Raw genomic sequence first — 22,791 nt, forward strand, 5'->3', positions numbered from 1 at the left:
AATCCGTTTATAATTTCAGTGGATTTTGTAGGAGTTGAGGATATTTAACATGTATCAGAGCAGGATTAATCATAAATTATATGTCTTTATCTCCTAAGGGTACTGAATTTCACAGACCCTGGAGTTGTGATACTTGAATTGTTTTGACTTACAATAAGCTTTCTAAGCATTTAGGCCTCCTTGTAAAGGGCTCAATAATATTTTCCAGTATTCCCTTTTGTCTTCTTCACTCGAGGTATCTTGCCATGAGGCAGAATGTGTGAGCAATGCTATTTGGTAGCACAGAAAAATGCAGATAAATTAAATGCATTTCTTACCGACTCCAGTAAGCCCGTTTTGGTGGAAAATTGCAATATAGTAGTGTGTTTGCCATCAACTTTTCCATCTCATTCTCATCAAATTTCTGTTGCATTCATGGATAAAATGCAAGGAGTAAAACCAAACCTCTGTACATTTTCATCAGTGCTAACTTAATTCTATCCTAATACCGAAATTGACATTTCCCCTTCTCGCTTAAAATGACAGGAAAAACTCTCACTCTTTTCCAGGAGCAGAATCAAGGCCATTTTAGAAATCCTAGACTGAAGCCTAGAGCAAGCAGGGCTTCTGTGAGAGTATTTCAGCACTGAGCTGGTGCTCATGATCCAAAGTTCCCATGAATTCACCTTCCCATGATTGTATTTTGCTTAAACACTTTATCCCTTCACACTCACATGTATTAACAGCATACCTATGCAATTCCATCGAATGGATTCAGATTTAATAAGTATCACTGAAAGCTATCTCCCACATTGTACAAAGTAATGTGAGGTTTTAAGCAACATGCTGCTGTTACAGAATAAGTAATAATTCCTTATAATTAAGATGATTTCTTATAAAGATACAGCAGTTTTTAGTTGGTTCATTTTTTCGTTAGTTCTGTTTAATATTATATATGTGCTGATACTGATGAAATTGTAAAAAAAAAAAAAAAAAAAAAAAAAAAAAGGATATGAGCTAGCTTATCAGGGATTTTTTTTTAAGCTCAGAAAAGACAGAGCTGGCTAGCTAAAGTGAGTCAACAAGTATTCGATCTGGAAGTTTCACAGAAAATGTAATTCCCATCAGGATTTTTAGAGGCAAATTTTGCATTTCTAGACAAAAAGAAAATAAATTATGGCTGTTTAAAGAACTTTTTGACTTTTCAGGTAGAACATACAAGGTTTTAGTGGACCATCTGGAAATAGACAGCTTTTCATTGAAAACTTCTCAGCTATGTGAGAGGTTCATAGTTTGTGTTGTTCTTTCATAGGTTGTGTTCTTTCAAGACAAGGGAACTTTTCCACCCATACTGCAACTAATTTGAAAACTCAGCCTTCCGTTGAGTTAAACTGGTATCAATGGTATATTCGTAAAAAAATGCTTTTGCAGTATACCATATTTGTATATTCTATTCAACACGAAAACCTTTATTTCACCACTTCATTATTCCAGTTCTATACTAGTGCTAACTCCATGGGGCATGTAACTTCATGAAGTTACAAACAGGATGTAAATAGAGTAATGAGAATGGGTAACTTAGGTTCTTAATTTTCATATTGTGAACTCCTACTGTTTTTTTTTTTTTTTTTAAGACAAGAGAATTGCAACAAAACCATTGTCCCACCTTAAGAAGCTATTACAAAGTTCAAGTCTACTCCACTTTTATTAGAAGACCCTTAGGGTTGTAAGTATATTTTCCAAGGCATCACTTAAAATTTATTAATTACATGTCATATTTGTATTAAAAACCACCAAAACTCTCTTTACTCATGTTTCATATTATCTGTAGGAATGCTTTGCTTTCTTATTCTCCACTTTACCTACCTGGAAAGGATTCAAGATGCACATGATTATTCACTTAAGGGTAAAACAATAATTTTTCATGATTTAAATTAGAATGATGTATTGCCACTCACTCATTTAAATAACATAGATGTCTTAAATCATGGTATGTGTGAGGTCAGAATAGATCTGGGTGTGTGCACCACTGCAACTCATAAAACCTACGTTTATAATTCAAAATGATTAAAAATGCATGCCTTATGGGCCATTCCACATGAAGAACTTTTTTCAATGAAAAAAGTTTTAGGTAAGTAAAATCTTGTAGCAGGTATATTTTAATTATAACTCACTGAATATTTGTATTACAAGTGAAAAAAAGTAGACCTGTGGAACAAGATTTATCTTGAGCAAACAGCATTTGCATCTTTTGTTACAGAAACAGAACACACAGTTTGTTTTTCATAGGATGTCTCCAGCATCAAGATAAAATTAATCATAGTAAGCATCACTATGAAAGCAGAAGTAAAGCTGATGAATCAATGCATGTTGTACTGATTTTCAGTATACCTTTAGGCCCCTCATAAATCTGACAGATCTTTAGATTTCTACTTTTTCTTTCTCGCTACTTTGATTGATAGCCAAGGTATAAGAAAGAATCTTGCCCTTCAGGTTGACCAGGCCATGCCCAGTTCCAGCTCTGTTCCAGGATAACTAAACAAATGCGATGAGCAAAAAAAAAAAAAAAATAGAACATATCAGAGAACATAGAATAATATACCCGGACTGACAGAAAAGAGAAAAATGTTTTCAGAAGGTTTTCACAAAATTCTTAGACAGTACTGAAAGTAAGAAACTTTCCCCCATGCACAAACTCTTTGAAACATCAAATCAAACTAAACAGTGACTCAAGATAAAGAGAACCATTTGAAAAAGAACAGACAAACGTATGGATAATCATTAGGTGGCTGACAGATTTTATAACACAGCGTTCAGTTCTGGGGAACATTTCTCTCAAATGAATGTGAACCATAGCCAAAATGATAATCAATAGTAATTAAAAGAAAATGTGCAAGTTTGAAAAGAAAGGAAGCCAAAAATCCCAGTCAGAAGAAAAAAAAAAAGGTTCTTTTTCAGCAGGGAAGAAAGAAAGAATCAGGATAGCAGAAGCAACAGGAGGTGCAGAGGTATGAAGGTCATAGGAAGAGGCAAGGTCTGTCAGACGCGCTTGGTATATGAAGGGAATGATGCACAACAATAAACTGTTGGGGAAAAAGAGTAAAATGACACAATTATAAATACTGTGCAGACAAAGCAGCAGACTGGCTAGCATGCTCAGTAACCTTAAAGAACGAGATTTCCAAAGGAGGTACATGCATATGTCTTGAAATTTAGAGGCATTTTATAATCCCATAGCTTCCCCTCACTCTATGAGACTGACTTCCTGGCTTCACGTATAAGCTAACTTGATTGCAGCACCATAACACCTCTTGATATTCAGTATGTCTACGAATTCAGCTTTACTTGGACTGAATATTAATACCCTAGAAGGTACATGGCAGATGATGATGGGAGACTGAACTTCATCTTCTGCCCTCAGATGAGGCTTTATGAAGAGGAGAAATGGTGGTGGTGTGAGCCTCCAAAGGCACATTTGCAGGTTTTCACACTCTGAAGACCATGTCTAAGAAAGAAAAGGCTGGGTTGTTTGATGGCTGCCTTCTGTAGCACTGCGTTACGATAAGCAAGCAAAATTCTCTCCTCAGTAGCCTGCAGTTCTCAATTTAAAACCACATCTAGGAGGACGCGGTTTCCTCTCTGAGTTTCTTTACCTATTTTTGTTTAAATTTAGACTGTCCCTAACAAACGTGCAAGACTAGATAGATGTATAGTCTCTGAAAAAATATGATCAAATTGTTTGCAGAACTCTCAGGGCCTTTGTCACATGAGCTGTACTACCCATTACTGTATCACTGATATCATACAAAATATTAAAAATTGAATATGGAGACAAGACTCCTTTCTATTCTTTCTGTTCCTTAAAATGAACCTTGAGTTACCCATCAGCTAGGAGTATAAATGTTATCTATACAAAGGAACTGGAAAACACTTACACACACTCCTTCCCCTTCAAACTCTCTGGTTAAGTGATGATTGATTGTTTTATTATTAAAACAAAGACAGATTCAAATTATGATTTTTTTTTTAACAGAACACTCTCAGAAATTTAAAAATCAATTAATCACCAAACCTTTACACAACGGAAACTTTGACTTTACTAGTACTTTACAAGAGTGAAGTGGATTTAGGGGATTTAACCTCAGGATCTCACTCTACCAGAAGGTGAATTATTCTTTTTCAATTAGCTTTTCAATTTCATACTGCATTGCTACCAGATAGTTCATAATAAGCAAAAAAGAGGCTAATAGCAGAGGTTCATAGGAGAAAAAAAATCTATTCTAATGATGTACTTGTAAGCATTTCAAGATAGCATGTTTAATTGCTCCTCTAGGTATTGCTAACATGTTCGTTAACTGCTTTAAGTAGTACAGAGCTCACTATCGACTTATTTATTGAGACCTTTGTGATCTATGTGACATAAGTAAACTCTGTGCAACAGAGGTGACGATCTCCATTTCTGTACTACCAAAGTGCAATCAATCTTAAAATCACAAGCCGTGAATAATCTGATTAGTAAGACAAGAAAGGAGAAAGGATCCCATAAACACATCATTTTAGACATGCACACAACAGGCAGCTAAGGGTCTACTGGAACAAAAATTAACAGGAAAGCTCATTTAATGAGAATATAGAGATTAAAGAGCAAAAACCACAAGGAACAATTGCACTCTTGTTTGAAGGAGCGACTCTTACCATTACAGCCATGAAAGCTCAAATATCCTACTAAAGGTCCTATTCACGAATGACTTGTGCTCTGCCTAAGTTTGGAAAACTCCGTGAAGAGTGATTACCACCATCGTCTATGAAATGAGGATTCCTCAACATGAGTTTCTCCGAGCACAATGGGACAACTGTGTCCTCACTGGGAAGGAGTGAGAGGTGGGGCACGGGTCTCACTAACAGTGGTAGATCATATAGGGCAGGAATTCCAACCCCACACGATCACAGAACTTTAATTTCTGAATGGAAATCTGAATCGCAATCTCGTGAAAGACAAACTGGTGCTGAAATTCGCCTACTCAGCAAAAGACGACCGCAATCCTCATCAGGGAAACCTGTTTTTAGAGCGATTTCAGAACAAATATGCCTTTCATCAATATCTGGCATCAGCAGCTTATTCTCCTTCCCACCTGTTCTATGAGAAAACACAGTTTCTGTGGTTAGAGTTAGGAGGACTGAAAACTTTGTTCTTTGAATCTACTGCCAAAGTCCTATTTGCAGTGCTAGGGGCATTCTCAGGCAATAAAAAACCTCATTGCAAAACTGTTCTTATACCACTCAGTCGTGACCATTCAATAAGCACCTTTCAGAATGGCATTAGGCAATAATAATTAGCATTTGTCATGTGTTCTGCTTTCTCTCATGGGTAAATCTACACACACAGCAAACATAATGTATCTCGGTAAAGCAGAGCATAATTAAGAATTTTTCTGTGTCCCTTTCCAACACTAAGTCTCTCAAATGCTCTCCATGCTTTACATCTCTAAAATATCCAGTAAGCATTATCCCTTAGGTCTCAGTAAGCTGAGAATAATAAAAGCTCATGTAATGTTCCCATGTACAAGCTTAATCAAATCATTTTGGCTAGGATATTTTGTTTGTTTGAAGAGCAAATGATCTGGCTGATAAAATCACAACTGCATTGATTAAAGTGTATTTGATCACTAAGGTGGATCAGGAAAGTATTGCTAAATATTGTAATGGTAGATACTCAAAAGAAGTAGAAATACTAATGCAAGGAAGGCCACAACAGATTTTTAATAAAGAAAACATTGTAGGCAACCTGATGGAAACAAATAATAAAGAAAATATTCCAACTATGACATGATTTCTGTGCATATGCTGGTAAGATCGAAACAGTTAATCTTCAATAAGCTTTAGGTTTTCAGTTAGCATGGATCGCCTCAATTTCCTTCTCTCCTCACCATAAAACTTGTCAGTCTGCATCTCCTCGGCATAGACTGAAAACTAATGCTTTGGATTTAGCTGATATTCAAACACACTAACATTAGCATATCAAAGCAAGAGCTATCTGCAGAATAATCTTTGTGAAGAAAATGTCCTGGAAAAGACTTTTGTCAAATTAACGGTTAATGGAGATGTTTCACTGTCCTACGTTTGGAGTCATGCTCTCTTCTAACCTTCCGATAAGCACGTCCACCAGATGCTGTAACGTGCAGAGCCTCGCCACCTTTACAGGAGCCACGTGGGCGCGCAGGGCAAGCCCACAAGGAGTATCCGACATGATCAAAGACTTGGACTGTATACAAAAATTTAAAGGCAGTCAGTGGACAAGCACAAGAAAGCAGCATGAAAATATACTTTTCAGAAATACACACAGATGTGGAAACTATCATATTTCTTTGCCTGATAACACTTATGCCCTGAGGGGAAGAGCACACAAAGGACTATGCAGGGATGGCAAGGAAGATGCACCCATTAAGGCAAGAAGGCCTTTAACAATATACAGCTGGTGTAAATGGCTCCATTTTCCTGAAGGGAGGCACCCTGCTGTTTGCAACCTAAACTGATAGACCTATTGGCTCTCAAAGGAATTTCTGGGGAGAGACAGAAAAAAAACCAAACACCGTGAATCAATATGTAACAACAAAGTTTTGCTTCCAGCTGCACAAAATCACATGGCTTGATGGTTGTTTTTAAATGTTTCTACAAAATGGCCAGGCATCATCAGCAAAACTCTCCAAACACGTGCTTCATTTATGTTATATTAATTAGTTACACTGCATTGTGCACTTCAAAAGAGGACAGGCTAGAAAAGCAGGGGGAAAAACAGACATGTATGCCTACAGAGCAGAGAGGAAAGTCTGGAAAAGTTACCCCCTGAGAGTAACCATCAGAAGAGATGAGACGTAAATACATATATTCCATAACATACGTTTAGGTACCAGCTCTGTTGCTGCTGTAACATCTGCTTCTCTGTAAGAAACTGCTGGATCCGTACTGTCTGTGTCAGGAGGAGGGTAAGGTGGGGGCGGGGGGATCTCTAACTGGGGTGGACCACGCGGGGTGCCTCTAGGAGGCTTTGGTGGCACCTGCCGTCCATCACCTACAGGGGGATCAATTGACTTCAAGTTACTTCTCATTGCCAAGGTAATGATTGCCTGTCTGTCGTTATTTCTTAATCATGCATTGGTTTTTCCCTTACCCGCACCCCAAGTCTCTTCAGATCTAATTCTCCTCTCATTTACCCCAATATAAATATGCGAGGAGGAGATGATGATGGCCATGGGTTCAGAATCAGGTCCAGAACATACAATTATATCGCAACAAATAACCAAAATCTTCACCAGTGTTTCATTAAATATAAGGACAAAAAAACAAGAAGTGAAAAAAATGTGAAAAAATCCCATGCTGAGCATATGAGAATATGTAAAAAATGTGTTTTATTTTCATCTCCTTAAGTGCCAAATTGCCTCAATTTGTTGACCTCTAGGATCATTGTATGACTACTTTCCTGACTACTTCAGAGAAAAAGAGAAATGCCTCAGATCAGTATTTTTAGAAACGTATCTTGACTTTTTTTTTGAGTAGGGTTTTTTTATTATTTTGACATTGTGGAGAAGCACTTGATTAAGATGTTCCTCGCAAAACAGTGTTTTAAGCTATCTGTGGAAATGCTTAGAGCTTTGGCCGGGATTTATTTCAGTACTGTGCAAAACAAACTAAAAAAATTTATGCACCTTTGCACTATATTGCATTAACCATCTGCAACGTCAAAAACGGCTGCCAGTTTGTATCGCACAAACCTAGAGCTAGCTGACACCAGCTGAAGCTGCATCTCCTCCCTTTTTAGCTTTGAGCAAAGAGACATGCAATGACTCACAGATCTAAATCTGAAAACATATTCACTATTGTCATACTTGGCTATTTGCAGCATTCTCTGAAAATTCAGAGGACTCCTGTAGCTTCCAACTGTATTTCCAACCTCCTTTTAGACTTATTTAAATCTCCAGTTCAGACTCTCACATGCATACAAACGAGCATTTGCATCAACCAATCTTTCAGGATCACTTAAGGCTTGACTTGGATGTTTTGAGATGGATTAATCCTTAGATTATTATCTCCACAAATGCTGATCTTGCAATTCAGTAAGTCTTTGGAGGCTGAAGAAAGCATGTGAGGAAACATGACTGCCTGATCATTCTGTTTTTACACCCTCCCTTAGGCATCTGCTGTGGGTCGTTGCTGAAGTTGGATGCTGGCATAGAGGGACCTCTGGTCTGAGCAGTTATGACCATTTCTATGCTCTTCGGCTCATGTACCGGTGCTGCCAAAAAGGGATGTAGCACCAAGGAGAAGAGAAAAAGATTAAACTCACTATGATGCTCTCAGGAGACACCAGCTTCTAGAGATTCACGATACAATTTAATGCCTGCAAATGCGCAGATCCTATTTGCCTGCTTCGAGAAAACTGCACATAGTACTTCAGGGTCAGAATAAGTATCAAATACTTCAAGTGCTCCATGTGCCAGTTTGAGCAAGTTGCTGATAGGCTCTTCTGCTTTCATTCATCTGGCTAGACCGGGAGATACACAGGTATCTTTAAGTCTTTTTCCATCACGCTGCTATTTCCTGCAGCACTTTTTCTCCCCTCTCCCCGCACTACTGTCTTGTCTTGCTTTGTTCACAGCTTTTCCCTCTTGCTTTCTGAGCCATCTGTGCTTTCTCATCATTTTCTTGCAAAGGCCCTAAAGAGAGGCTGTTTTACCAACCCTCCCTCACTGTAATTTTCTCTTGTTAATGAATGCATTCATTCAAGAAAGCAGCAGAAAATGAAAAGCTCTGAGGCTGGGGCTACTGTGGGACAAGTTCTTTGTCAGTGTAAACTAGTAAGGCTTCATTAAAGTAAATGATACTATGAAACCTTACATCAACAGAGGCTGGCCAACAAGCCCTTATGTATACAGCACTCAACCGATAGAAGTGGTCTGTTCTGTCTCATCTCTAACATTCCTAGCACTGTCATAAAATAAAATTAACACTTACAAAAAGTTAAAGCACCAAATGTCATGAATAAGTGACTTGCTGTAATAGAGGAAAGCATCAGGAATGACAGATTGGGACATCAGCAATGGTTAACAGAAAGCCAATTTTCTGAAAACTCTTGTATTATATGGCACGGTGATAACATTGCCGTTAGAGGGTTTAAATAAGAGATGTCAACGGAGTCGAACATGTCACAAGATAATGGACTCCTGCTGCTACATAAATGCTGAGGCATTAAATGTGAAGCCTTTACTGAAAATAAATGTTGGAACAAAGCCAAGAGGTTTCTCTCTAAACTGTGAGGCACTCGTAATGTAAGCAATTATGTATGACAGGATGTCATATCTGTATGTCTTAGGCACTTTATGAAACATGAGGTCAAAGGCACGAACTGGAGTGCACCGAGTGCATTATGGCACTTAAAGAATGATTCTCTTAATGTACTGAAAAACAAGTTCCAATATGTGGGGTTATTATCTCATAGCTTTACTCATCATAAAATCACTTTGTTTGCTAAAAGCCTAATCTTGGGGTCCTCACTCAGGCAAAGCTCCCACTGATCTGAATAAGCTAGCAGTCAGATAATGACAGAGAGCTGGAAGCACATTTTTCAGTCCTTCTGCATGAAAGTAAACGTGGTGTCATGTACAGCTGATGGCTGGTTGCTTTATGGTCTCCAGCCATATATGGAATTTCTTTCAGAGCACCACCAGTTCTTTTCTCCTACTGATTAACTTAAGATTCAGTGGATGTTAATTTGAAATAGGACTAAAAAGATAAACTTCATTAAATACAGTCAATTAATGTTAAAATGTTAGAGAACTAGGAGCACGAGGTGATCCTGAGCTAGCTCAACTGTATTTCAGCTCAGTTCAGGGGAGCACCATGGCTTCAAAAGCATTCAGCACTGCCTGACCTGTTTCTTCTCACTTTCCATTTACTAATCAAACTACTGCGACTTTAAAGGCACAGAAACAGCCCAGGACTAGTACTTTTGAATACCCAATGCATACAAAACATTCATCTGCTTTTTTACTACCTTATGGTAGGTTGAAAGTGCCATTAAGGTAAAAGGTAACATATGAACACTTATTTCCAGACTTTCATTCTGCAGAATAAACGTGTTTTTTTTCCCCGCAAATTACAAAGGCCCCAGCTCACAGCACAACTGAGTTATGGAATTGCTGGACAGCAAGTGTCTAAAGCACATGCGGAGGATTATATGGAGACCAGAACAGCGCTCACCCATTGTGCTCTTGCGCTTGTCCTCCCTTTCTTCTGTCCTGTTTGGCATGGCAGGAGTGGGTGGAGCGGACGCACTTGGTGGAAGAGGGGCACGTCTCTTCTTTTTCTGGAGATCATTTAGGGATGCTCCTTGTGAAATCTAGCAAATTTGAAAAATACAAATGGTAAAGGATGTGTTCTTTAGATTTTCTAAGTTATCACTAATGAAAAAAAGAAAACTAGTTATCCTGTGTCTTAATTTCTTAAGCACACAGCATCACCAAAATATTTATAGTGAGAATTAATAGTGACAACCAGAGATTAAAAAGAGCAATCAGAAGAATCAGAAGTAATACTGCGCTCAAAGAAGGAAAGGGGGAAGAAGTGCATGTGGATGTCACAACAAGAGTATCAGTATGGTATATATTTGATGTTTTTGTTAATAGGTAATCAAGAGCCCAATACTAGGCCATGCGCAGGAGGACACCACCTTTGACATAAGGCATGATCGATTACATGCTCTGTTTTTCTACTGGTTTCCTCAGACCTTAAATTATGGTTAGACACTCCAATCTGCATGTATAAAGACTAAGGAGTTGTGAGAGAAAAACTCAAATTGAAGGTCTTCTTACCTGACAACATAAGATCATACTGTACTTGATTTATGACTACTGGCCATTTTAGCCAAACTTTTGAAACTTTGGCTGTGTAATAGCACTGCTTCCAGTAAATGCAACATGTTGGATGGCTAGCCAAGACTTCATTATTGTTTAGACTGCTTTTTAAAATAGATTAATAGATAAATTTTAGTTCAAAGTGCCTTTGGTTTCATTGCATTGCACTGTATTTCCTGTAGATTGCTGGAACTTAGCTCTATTTCCTTTTATAGGAAAAAGGAAAAAAACATGTAGGAAAATCACTTGAGTCTCTATATTCAAAAGGGCCTGACAACACCAGAAAGAACTAGGATTAATCAACGCCAAGAGCAATATAAACTGCCCACATACAATGCTCGGCTAGTGCTCCTCAGGCTTCACTTGCTCCATTCACTGCTCTGTCTGTCCTGATGCTCCACAGAGCTGAAGATATCTAATATATGGTATTGCCAGGTGGTTTCCTAATATTACATAGACCTAAATAAAATAAAAATAATAATATTTTCTTTAATCTAGAGGATTAATGAACACCTAAAAATATTTGATGAGGAAGGTTTCATTAAACAGATAGTAGCTTCACATTGCTCAAAGCTATTATTGGACTTCAGAGGTATTCATTTATATAGCACAGCATCTTTTTCTAGGTTCAGTAAAAACTCTGAAGATAAATGAATTTTACAGAAAAGAACAGAACATGAACACTTCCTCCTTCAGCCTACATTTTTAATAGCATTCAAAACGGGCTTGGTTTTTAAAGGCAGACAGTGGTTAGGGCACTCTTTCAGGAACCGAAACATCAAAATTTAGTTCTCATCCTTCAACTATTATGCTTTTGGATGAGAAAGGCCTCTCCACTTGGTCAACCTGTACACCGCACACAAACTTGGTACTAACTGCCCTGGAAATGGAGCAGGTTAACCAGATGGAGCTGCAGCTTCCTTGCAAACTGATTCTGTAAGGCAGAAGGAGGAAGGAAGGAGGGAAGGAAAGTGCCCTGGTTTTGGTTCCTGCTACTGCGGTTGTTTCTGTATTTTACATTGCACGCATGTTGGACACAACACATGACTAAAGCCAGTGAGGCCAGTCTAGATAAACTTAGGCACAACATTAATGGTCAAGAATGTTAACTAGTGATTTTGCAAACTTCAATATTGGGTGCCTAATTGCAAGGAAGAACTTCAAGTCGAACAGTCAGGAATGGATACAGCAAAATTTTAGAGCTGCCCAAATCAAGGCAGTTACTCCATAGTAAGCTGGGCAGGTCGGGAAAGACTGCAGTTGATGGAGATCCCTGCCCCAGATCCAAAATGCCCAATATTCAGCCAAACATGGGAAACACTGCTCAGTGACTCATCAGGTTTTAGTTTTGACAAGAAGTAATTACATGGAAGACACCTGGCTAATGCTGTGTTGTTCTCCATGCCTATTTGGAGTAATTGGAAAAACAGGCACTTATTTAAATAGAAAAAAAAAATCACATTCTTTCTACACCGTATTTCAGACATGGCAGCAAGTAATACTGTATCTTGGACAGATCAACTGAAGCGGGGATGAGACTAAACATTTAGATCTGACTACAGTCTCCAAAATTGAGTAGCTGTAGAGAAGAAATGGAACCATGTGGGAGATGGGCAGTACCTGAACTTTCCCAACTCCTGTCAAGGACAAGTCATGATTTCTGTGGATGTTTAACAGCATTTTGTAACTTTCACATTCATTCCTTTCTCTCCAGGCAGAAAGGCCACTGCACTTGAGAAGGACAAAGACTGGTGATTTAAATGACAAGCCTAGGAAGACTTGAGAATGAAGCAAGAAAGTAAGGAAAGGTATTTTTCCACTTGAAATGATAATGATCAGTAGTCACACTCCACCAATTACCAGAAGAGTGAAGGATATTAGTTTGGTACAGTAAAATTCCTCAAAGATACATCACTGCTTTACCAAGAAGAAAGAATCCTTGATAGAAACCAGCTTATTTTTTTCAGATATATGCTTTCTTATTTAGTTGAATCTTCTGAGGAACATCAGATGTACAGATGAACAAACTGTTATTGCTCAAAAAAAAAAAAAAAAGGCTAGAAAACAGATAGCACACAACTGCAACAATGAAAGCTTGGTCAAATACACAAGAAAATGTTTTTATTATGCTGTCAGCTAAGCATACTAACTTACAAACACCATAAAGAAGATGAAAAGCTTGTTTAAAGCTAGCCACACTACAATGTATATAAGAAGTGTCTAGTTCAAGATCAGGTCATAAAAATTGTTGAAAGTAGTTCTTTAATGTCAGCCTCAGCAAACCTGAGGCTAAACATAAATGGCAAAATACACAAAGAACATTCTATTTCTTTCTTGCAGTTGTATATACCAAAACAATAGTACTTGAAAATAATTTGTAATGGCTGGCTGCTTCTTTTATAAAGAAATTAAGCCTTAACAATATTATTTAAAGTAATTTCCCGTCCAAACTTTGTTATAGGAGCCCCTCACTGAGCGTGACAAAACAGTTGCTGTTCTTAGCACTCCTGCTTCACCTATGCAACACTTCCAAGAAAGCAAGATGAAATTGCTAGGTGAACTTCTGGCTGTGCAAACAATATTTAAATAACTTTTAAAGATGTTGATAAGCGTTTTCTGACTATAATTAATACAATCAGCTGAGCTACAAATGAATAGAGCGGGCCAAAATGACCTAAATCTGACAAACAGTGCCATTTCTGTTTCCATATTGATGAGACTATGCATGATGGAAAAGGCAATTTTCTATTAAATTCATGTCATGGCTCATATGCCGATCGGAAAATATTTCCAGTATTGCAAAAAGAATATTTTAAGAATGGGGTAAATGTGTTTACTTCTGTGAAAGCTCAAAACCTTAATTAAAATCTCTGGGCTTTAGACAAGATTTCAGATCACACTTAGCATGTAACGATAACATCACGTGGAGTTTACGTTCTAAAATTGTGCAGAAAGGAATCCTAGAGAACTAATGCTTGAAAATTTCAATTGGTAGTATTTGACAGTCATCTTACTTACTGAAGACCTGCGGATAATGTAACGATGGATACGTAACTTGAGTTTGAGTTATTTCATGGGCAAAAGACCAGTATTTATTTTGAGTCTAGCTGCAAAGAATATGTATTTGTGAAAAATTAACAGAGTTTCAAAGAAACAAGAATTACCATTATCAAAAGTGCATCAAGCAAAGGTTCTCAAACTTGTAATGTAAACTCTCCCCTTCGCTTTCCCTATCCTCTACTTACGGGTCAGGCACTGTTTTTCCATTTGTCAGTCATGTTTGTCTGTGTAAGTACTCCTTCTCTTTTCTTTTTTTTTTCACAGACCAAACTGGTCCTAACTTCACTGCAGGTCTACTGCTTCCCAAACTAAGCTTCCTTCTGTAAGCCAATGATCATATCAGTCATTTGTGCTTTGCTATCCCTCCAGTACCTAACCACCTTCGCAATCTCCTCTGCCGACTAGATACCCCATTCTTTTTAACTGCTGCTTGGACCATTAAGGAAATCGCACTACGCTATCTGTCTCCGTAGACAGATTAAAGACTTGGCAATAGCAGGCTCGAACAGCCACACATATCCGTATCTATTCTATTAAGAATAGCCCATACACTCTACTCTTGGTAGAGTGTATGGTAGAGAACAAGTGACTACGCTTAATGCAACTTCGAAAAGTGCACATAGCGAATCCTTGTTAAATAACAGAAGACTGCAATGTTGCAATCACTACAGCTTTAACTTGCCAGATAGAATATATGGCCACTAACAAGGTGTTTTAAAATGGTGAAACAACTAACAAAAAATGCTTAAACTACTGCTAGAAGCCCAGTTTTCTGGGGGATTTGAAGGAAGACATCATGAAAGTTTTAGACTGCATGTTGATGGCCACTTTGGAGGTTTCTGGGAACTACTTATTGCCTTTCAGCAACACCTTTTCTCCACTTAATGAATACAAACGGGAGACTTGATAATCCTCAAGAACTACAGTGTGGGGACACAGAGACCAGGAGAATAAGGACATTATCCTTTTTCCCTTCTCACAAAACTGTTGTCAGGGGAGAAAAGAAGACAGAAAAGAGACAAATACTTTCTGGAGGACTAGGAGCTTGGGAAAAAAGCTGGATGATCTCAGCTCAGAAGCACAACTATGACACAAGCAGAGAAGAACAACTTAAAAACTGCCATGGAATGACTCTTTGGACGTATGAATTAAAATGCATCTTCCTAAGTTACCTGGAACAGGTTGTTTTCTGGGTATCTGCAGGTATTTCTACAGTAGGCAGTGTCTACAGTTCCTGGAGAAAGCCACAACTATTAATAGATGGATATAAGCAGTTCTAACTGTGCTTTAATAGAAAACCCCTCAGTGGACCTTGTCAGTATGTGACTGATGCCAAAAAAGTGCAGAGTTTGTGTTTCAGAATCCAAACTACTCTGTTTAATATTTTCATAAACACTTTTACAAGAAACATTTACCTTATGGCAATAGATTTTTCTTTTTTCTCTCACTTCTCTCATTTTGTCACACAAAAGGAGCAATGGGAACCAGAGAACCTAACAATTTTCCATTCTTAAAAGTCTAAATTATCTTTAAAGCAATTTTATTCCTGCTCAAATACCCTAGCTACAGGTGAAATGTACATTCTTTCAGCAACAGCATCACATCTGGACTAAGTGTGTGTGTGTGTGTGTATATATATGTGTATATATATATATATACACACACACACACATACATATATTTATATATTTTTTAAGGGAAGTCCCATGATGGTTTAGTGCATATGAATCAAAAACTGTATGAGGAAAACCCAAACTTTCTTGCTCCTTTCCTCTTTTTATGTGACATGTCAGGATCTTTCACCGTTTTACAGAATGCTTGTATTGCTGTGATTTTGGATAATTAGTATATAAAATGCCTTGTCAGAGGAAACACTGAGTGGTTGCTTATAGAAATTATTTTTACAAGTAAACAAAAAAGGAGTTGGAAAAAAGAACACACATGTATTCAATCACTGGCATGCCATGTCTATAAACTGTTTTCTGACATCCAGAACAGACAAGACACACGCTCTGATCTAAGCAAGCCAGATTTCAATAAACCTGCTGCTGATGACATTCGATGGGGTCAGATTGCCTATCCAATTACAAGCATTTAAAAATGACCCACAGAAAGTTTCGGAGTTAAGTTTTAACTGACCAACTGTACAACCCAAAACTACGTGCACGATCATCTCAACCCTCTTTTCCTCACAAGGAAATTTAAGAAATCTTGAAATAAGTAGGAGCAATTTTACAAGAAGCTCTAGGAAAAAAAAATGCCCCTTTTTATTAAAGAGTTTTAAACTCCTGCTGCACCATAACTGCACTGATGCTTCTGTAGCGTTGTATGAAAGACAAGCGGTAGGTTGGCATGTGAATAAGATATATGGTTTGAGAGTTTATAAAAATATTTTTGCTATGATTTTGTACATAATTTAAAGCAGTTGAGAAGAAAATATTTTGATCGAAGAACCACCGCTCAAGGAAATCAGAGAGATAAATCGTTCAAGCTGCAGAAAGGAGACATAAATCTGTCCACTAAACTTGATGATATAAAAGCTACTCCATCCAGCTGATTCTGCATTTTCCCAGGACAACAGATGCTTCACCATGCCTAGCACTAGACACCATAAGAACTTCCAATTGAACACTATCACATCTTAACATTTACTCGTATGTCTAATATTTCCTGGACAGGTCATACATCATTAGGCTGACACCGGCATATACTGACAAAGAAAAATTCAAAGAGCTCTAACAGAAACCGAGCTTATGAGCAATTCATGAGGCTGATCATTTTAATTACATTGTATTAAATTGTCTATTCAGCGTTGAAATTCTCTACCTTGTTTCCTTATTGGGTAGTGCTCTATTTCAGCTGATTAAAAATTAAAATTTTAATCTGTGAGTGTATTGCAATGGGATTCAAAGTCAGCAGTCTGATATCTCCCAAAAGGAGGTCTTTATGGTGCAGAATGCATTTAAGTGTTGGGACATTTTAAATGATGATTAGAATCCCATGCAATGTGATAACATATTGCAGTAACATATACAGAGATATTAAAAAATGTGTCACATAGAAACAATTTTAAAGAGGATATGCTTTGAACAACTTGTTATTTTGACTACACTTTAGAAACTGGCAAGCAGCTTCTCTGGAGCAATCTTTTGAGTTCAGTATATCCTAATTTTTCAGTGCTGGATCTCACAAACCCATCAATGAAATGAATAACAAACTTAAAGGGAGATTTTTCAAAATAAGCCTTACAAAGTTAAAAAGCTACTGCCAAAATGAGTCAAAACCCTGCAGTGCAACACACAACTAACTCTTCAAGCTGGACAACTACATCCCTGTGGTGCCACCAGAAGGTCTTGCAGCACAGTCTTCCTTCCTAACTTGGCAGCCGGGCACCATGTTGCTTCTGCTGTGCTGGCTACCAAGACAGCCAGGGCAAATGGAGAAAGATATGGGCACTCCAGCCACACTCATGGCTGCTGAACACCAATTTTCTACTAAAAGGTTCAGATGCTGTGTCAGGCTTGTGATAAAGGAACAAGTTGTATGGCTCTTGTGAAAAATACCCTTCCTATTGTTATTTTTGTCAGATGCTCCAAAACCTTGTGAAATTCTGCCTACTTTTATGCTGTTTAGTTTCAGAGTAAATTTCTCTCATTATAAAATTCTGGTATCAAATAGGATTTTGTAATGAAATTTAGTATCCCTTACTAAAAATAAAGCTGTGACTTCACAAACATCTCAGCCTTCGTAACAGATAAAAAGCTCAGTATTACTGGATTTTACAGAAACTGCTATATTCTTGTGCTAATTTATTCATAAAATGAAGAAAACAAAAGCCAAGAATGTCCTTCAATACTCAGTTGATTGGTGACAGAAAATGAAATCCGTTGACATAAGAAAGCCGCTGCTACAAGGTGAAGGGACAAGCTCATTTTTCCATCTGTTTTTATTGAACACACCCTTTGTGAAATGTCATGGTCAAGGGCAGTTAAGAATTAATGTCATTCTAATCTTCTTTAAACACTAACTTTTCAGCTAAATGTGTCAGACAGGAAACAACCCATAAACAAAACTGAGATGTTAAATTACTAAGATAGCTGTGATTTCCTCCTTTTGCAAAATCTCATTACTAGCTGCAATATTATTTCTACTCAAGGAAGTCACTCTACAACACCAAATATTTTCACATGCATTGAAACATGTAGACTACACAAGTCTGCGGATGTTTGTTTTGGCAGAGAATTAAACTTCCCTGGTTTCTCTGAATTCAATGTAATCCTCCTCATTTATGTCTTCGTTTAGGAAAAAAGCCACCTCAGACACTTACATATCATATCTTAAAACCACCACAAACTGATCTGCTCCTAAGATTTATTTCTCTTTCAGAAATAGGTTGCAAAATAAAACAAACAAAAACAGCAAAAAAGCCTTCAAGATTTCATTTCATATTTATGCTTATTTGTTTAGTTAGAACAATGAATTTGATTAGAATAAGTGAGTATTTGTAAGAGTTTACATAGTAGGACTGCAGCTTAGTATTTCTCTGACCTCTCGCGAAGAAGTTTGTTAGAGATAAATGGTGTCTCCTTGAGTCAGATATGCAGTGCTATCAGAAAGGTCTTGCATAAACGTCTTGAGAAAAGGCACTGGCATAAGGATTATACATACCCTTTTTTCTCCCTCAGACCTGTCTCCACTACTACAGGCTGGCTGGTCAGTTTGCTTGTCTGTCCTTAAAAATCTGGAAGATGTCAAATGAGGATCTGCAAAATTTATTTTGCATCTTTATCCAATATTCTGCTGGAAGGTTGGAATGGGATGTAGCCTAAAACCTGATAGACAGTGGAATGCAATCACACAAACCTTTGACCAGAAAAACAGAAAACCATGTCCTTTCTACTGCCACAGAGTTGCACAACTCCCTGGAGCTTAAGTTTTCCTTTACACTTAAGAGTTTTCTTCTGTAAAGAAAGCTGGTGAGTACCTGGTGCTTAGAAAAGCGTTAAGCTCTAGGTAATCTCTTCAAAAGTCTAGATTTAGAAGAAAGCACACCTGGCTTTTTTTTCCTCTTATTTCCAGTATTGACTCCTCTTATATGACCCTTCTTAATCTGAAGATAAACAGCGTGTCAGAGAAACCTGAGTCCAGTGATGGTTTAATGCCATCCCTTTCCACTGCTCCCTGTATACTTCCACTCAGTCTAGCTCCTCCCAGGACAAATGAAGGGCAGCCAGAAGCCCTTACTTACATGATCTTTAGAAACCAAGAAAAAGTTCGAATAACAAAGTGATATCACACTGTAAATTAGACATATTACTACAGGCTATAGCACAACATTGGCTCTACGTTACAGTACCCACACAAGTGTAAGAGTTTCACCATCCAAAATTACGACTGGATCTCACCCTGACAGGGGACCCCACTACGGTATTTGACTTCCTGTACATGTTTATAAAGGGTCAGCAACACACTGTTGTGCAGGACTCGATGCTTCTCTGTTGAACTCTGATGTTTCGATTAAGATGAAACACCCTGCAAACAGAATAAGACACCTACTTCCCCCAGTGACCACACCATCATTCTCTGAACAGGTGAAAAACTGAAGCAGTATGCAGTTGGAGAAACTGGATTCAGGCTCCCTTCCTCCTGCTTTTATTTGTTTTAACATATAACTGTGAATCATCTCAAATAAAAAATAGCTTTAACCAAGAAAGAACACTTTTTATTAGACTATACTTACTAGTGGTGGTTTCTTATTTGGCTAAAGAATGACCAGAACATAATGCCATTAAGTATTGAAAGTAAACCTGATTTACACAGCTTGCACTTACCTAGTTAATTTTTTTGGTATAGATTGTTTTTTCTTTTTTTTACTATTTTAAGAGCTAAGAAAGGTGAAGTTACAAGTGAAATCTGAAAAATGACACAAGCTCAGTTTTCTAAATTAAGCAAGGCCTTATGGCCATTTTTCATTGGTTATTGAATGCCATTTCTTCAGCAGCCTTGTTGCTTAAAATTATCTTTGTCTATTAACTTCCCCTAAATACCCTGCCCAACAAAGCCTAGTAATTACTTGACACATACTTTCTCTTTAATGAGAGTTAAAGCTTACGATGACATCAGCCTGTCCTACTTGCCTGTGTGACTTGCAAGCCAGATGAAGTTTACTTACTAAATGCTGCAACTGCCAAAATTCAGGGCTGCACAGAACAGTATGTTCGGGCCCTGATGTCTTGCCAGCTTTCAATGAAGTGCTTGACAGGGACCACATGTGGAGGTCAAGTGATACTATCATGATCTCACCAGATGGTAAGTTGTGGTATTATTCCCAAGGCAGGTAGCATTAGTCTGTTCAGAAACAGTTGGCAGGTGATCCATGAACTCACAGCCAGAAGCAACTGGATGATTGTAAAAAGATCAGGAATGTTATTGATGTTGGAGAAAAGACTTTTCCAAGAATTCTGCTTGCACACGGTTTAAATACCGAACTCTCAAGCTGTATATTTTCTTGCAAAGAAATAAAAGGGTCTGTTTTATTAACTGCTATTTTAAATCTTCCTGTCAAACAAGCCTTGTATTCTTACATGATTATTATGCGATCTATGTTAAATGGTAAAATAAGGATACTACAGGTCCAGCTTGCTTGGGTTCCAGTAATATATTAAGGATCACCAAGTCACTTTGATGTGAATTCAGAGACTGTATGTGAGGAAGGTTGAGCAGGACTGGATTGCTTTGCAGAGAACAGCAGCAATGTCAAATCTCACCAAATTTTGCAGGTCTTCCTCTCCCACCCTGTCTAGAATACCAGCCTACTTAAGTCAGAGCCTGAAACACTCAGCGCTTCCCATAATCCAGCCTTAAGTTAGATCAGGTAAATGTAAATCACACTGAACTTCACCTGATACTCATCATCTACTATTTTCTGGATAGAAATGTAAAAATAATTGCATTTATAAAAATGCAATAAGGCTATAAAGTGGACTATTCTTCCATAGTGACTTCATCATAAGCAACTTAAAAAATATAGTAGAAATATAAGAAACATAAGAAACAATATTCTCACTTTAAAGAAAGATAAAATTGTAAAGTGAGCTTTAAAGTTGACACATATTAATGGACCTTGGACTTTATCTGAGTAAAGGCACATTCTCAAAAAGCCAGTGTAAAGGCAGTATTACTTCCCCTTGCACTTCTGAGAGGCTGCACCTTCTGGCTAACATCAAAATCTTCACTGAAATTCTATACCAACATCCTCATTCATACTGTCTGAACTACAGAAAAAGGGAGAGGGGGGAAAAAAAAGAGAAAAAAATCACTGGCCCTTAACTTTCTCAAAGTGATTAAGAGTCCTTTAAATTAATTTATCACATTGGGATATGTAACTCAAAACTATAGCACAAGTCAGACTGAAAACAGCTGTATTAATTACAAGTTTTTTTTTTTTTTTTTTTTTTTTTTTTTTTTTAAAAAAAAACCCTGGGACACAAAAGTAACTGGGAAATAAGTTGCTGCCTAAAAAAAAAATCTATAGTTAGTTTAAAGCCTTCTGCAATTTTACTGTTAAAAATGGACATTTTTGCTTGTAAATTAAAGTACAACAACACAAAGTTGAGTAGCAGGAGCTCTCAAAAGGATGAGTAGCAATTTGGACTGAAACTACAGAATTTGCTTGGATGAACAGAGAAGAAAATATTAAAATGTAACATATTCTGAAATGATACTCTTTGAAGATATTGAGGAAACAGTCACTAAAGTACATACATCATCTAGCTGTAGCCTTTGATAACTATTTTAAAAGAATTAAAGCTTTTTGTTTGATTAAGTGTGCATATATGAAGGTTCAGAATAAATTTGAGAGATACTTTCCTCTTAAAAAGAGATATAAATTACTCCCTTTTGCTAGCAGCTTTTTGTGAGTCTTTGATATATTTCCTAAATTTGATCATGTACGTGACAGGAAGATAAGCCCTCAGCCATCACTGCATTTTTCACTCTCTTACTTTAATTTGGGCCTGCATCATTAGCTGAACTAGAGTATACTTGTCTAGCTAAATTAAACATCAAGACTGCACAGCAAATGTTATCTGATGTACTATCGGCTGGTTTCACGTTTGCCATCTGAGTGCTGTTTTCTCAGATATGAAAAGAAAAGCCTGGATGCTTCTCATTCAGCTAACCGAAACAGCATGTTTAGAACTCTTTAAGGAGAAATGAACAAATCACTTTCAAATTAGGTATTAATTGTTCTGTGTTTTAATTTCACATTTTTAAGCACCACAAAGCTCTTTTACTTCATACTATTGTTCTGCTAATTGGTTCTAGTAGATCTTGATACCAGACTCTGTGATAGGATAGGAGAGTGGTAGCCAGGTTCAAGTCCAGTAGAAATATTAAGTAGATAAAATTTTTCAGATTTATGACTGGTAACAAAGACCGTTATTTCTACGTAACTTAATTCAGTGTCTCATTGCTAATGAGAATATCTCCTGCCCTTGTCTGTGAAGGGCAACAGTTTGTACTTGGCTTCTCCAACACAAAGCAATTAAATGAAAACCCCATGAAAAGCTCCATCCTTACACACTCTTCTTAAACAATGAAATATCGCCCAATCCTTTGGGTAAAACTGCTCAAATCCAGGGAAGCAGAATACCGTGAGGGATCAGTATGACTTTCTAACTTCTGACAGGTAGCGACATCATCATTTGCTAGGCACAACAGTAAACCCATCACCGCACAAGGCATAAGCATCCCAAAGGCTCATTCCTCAAAGGACTGCTGTCAACAGAGCAAACATAGAAAGAAAAAAAAAAGTATAGAAAGCATCAGTAGCAAATAATATGGC

General features: G+C 37.5%; 1 protein-coding gene across 9 annotated transcripts in view; it reads right to left on the reverse strand.

The window, feature by feature from the left end:
• The window catches only part of COBL (cordon-bleu WH2 repeat protein), a 159,210-nt gene that overhangs the window by 41,815 nt on the left and 94,604 nt on the right, over positions 1–22,791 (reverse strand). For 6 of the 9 annotated variants that reach the window (XM_062569625.1, XM_062569623.1, XM_062569624.1 and 3 more), the window contains 2 exons: positions 10,234–10,372; positions 6,878–7,048 (listed from right to left, as the gene is read on the reverse strand). In XM_062569625.1, coding sequence (XP_062425609.1) covers positions 6,878–7,048; positions 10,234–10,372 — 310 coding nt within the window. Of the gene's footprint in view, positions 1–1,665; positions 3,063–6,877; positions 7,049–10,233; positions 10,373–22,791 lie in introns of those variants that run through there. The other 3 variants (XM_062569629.1, XM_062569628.1, XM_062569626.1) reach the window with 2 other exon arrangements.

Source organism: Rhea pennata, chromosome 2, assembly GCF_028389875.1.
Source record: "Rhea pennata isolate bPtePen1 chromosome 2, bPtePen1.pri, whole genome shotgun sequence".
Classification (NCBI taxonomy): Eukaryota; Metazoa; Chordata; class Aves; order Rheiformes; family Rheidae; genus Rhea; species Rhea pennata.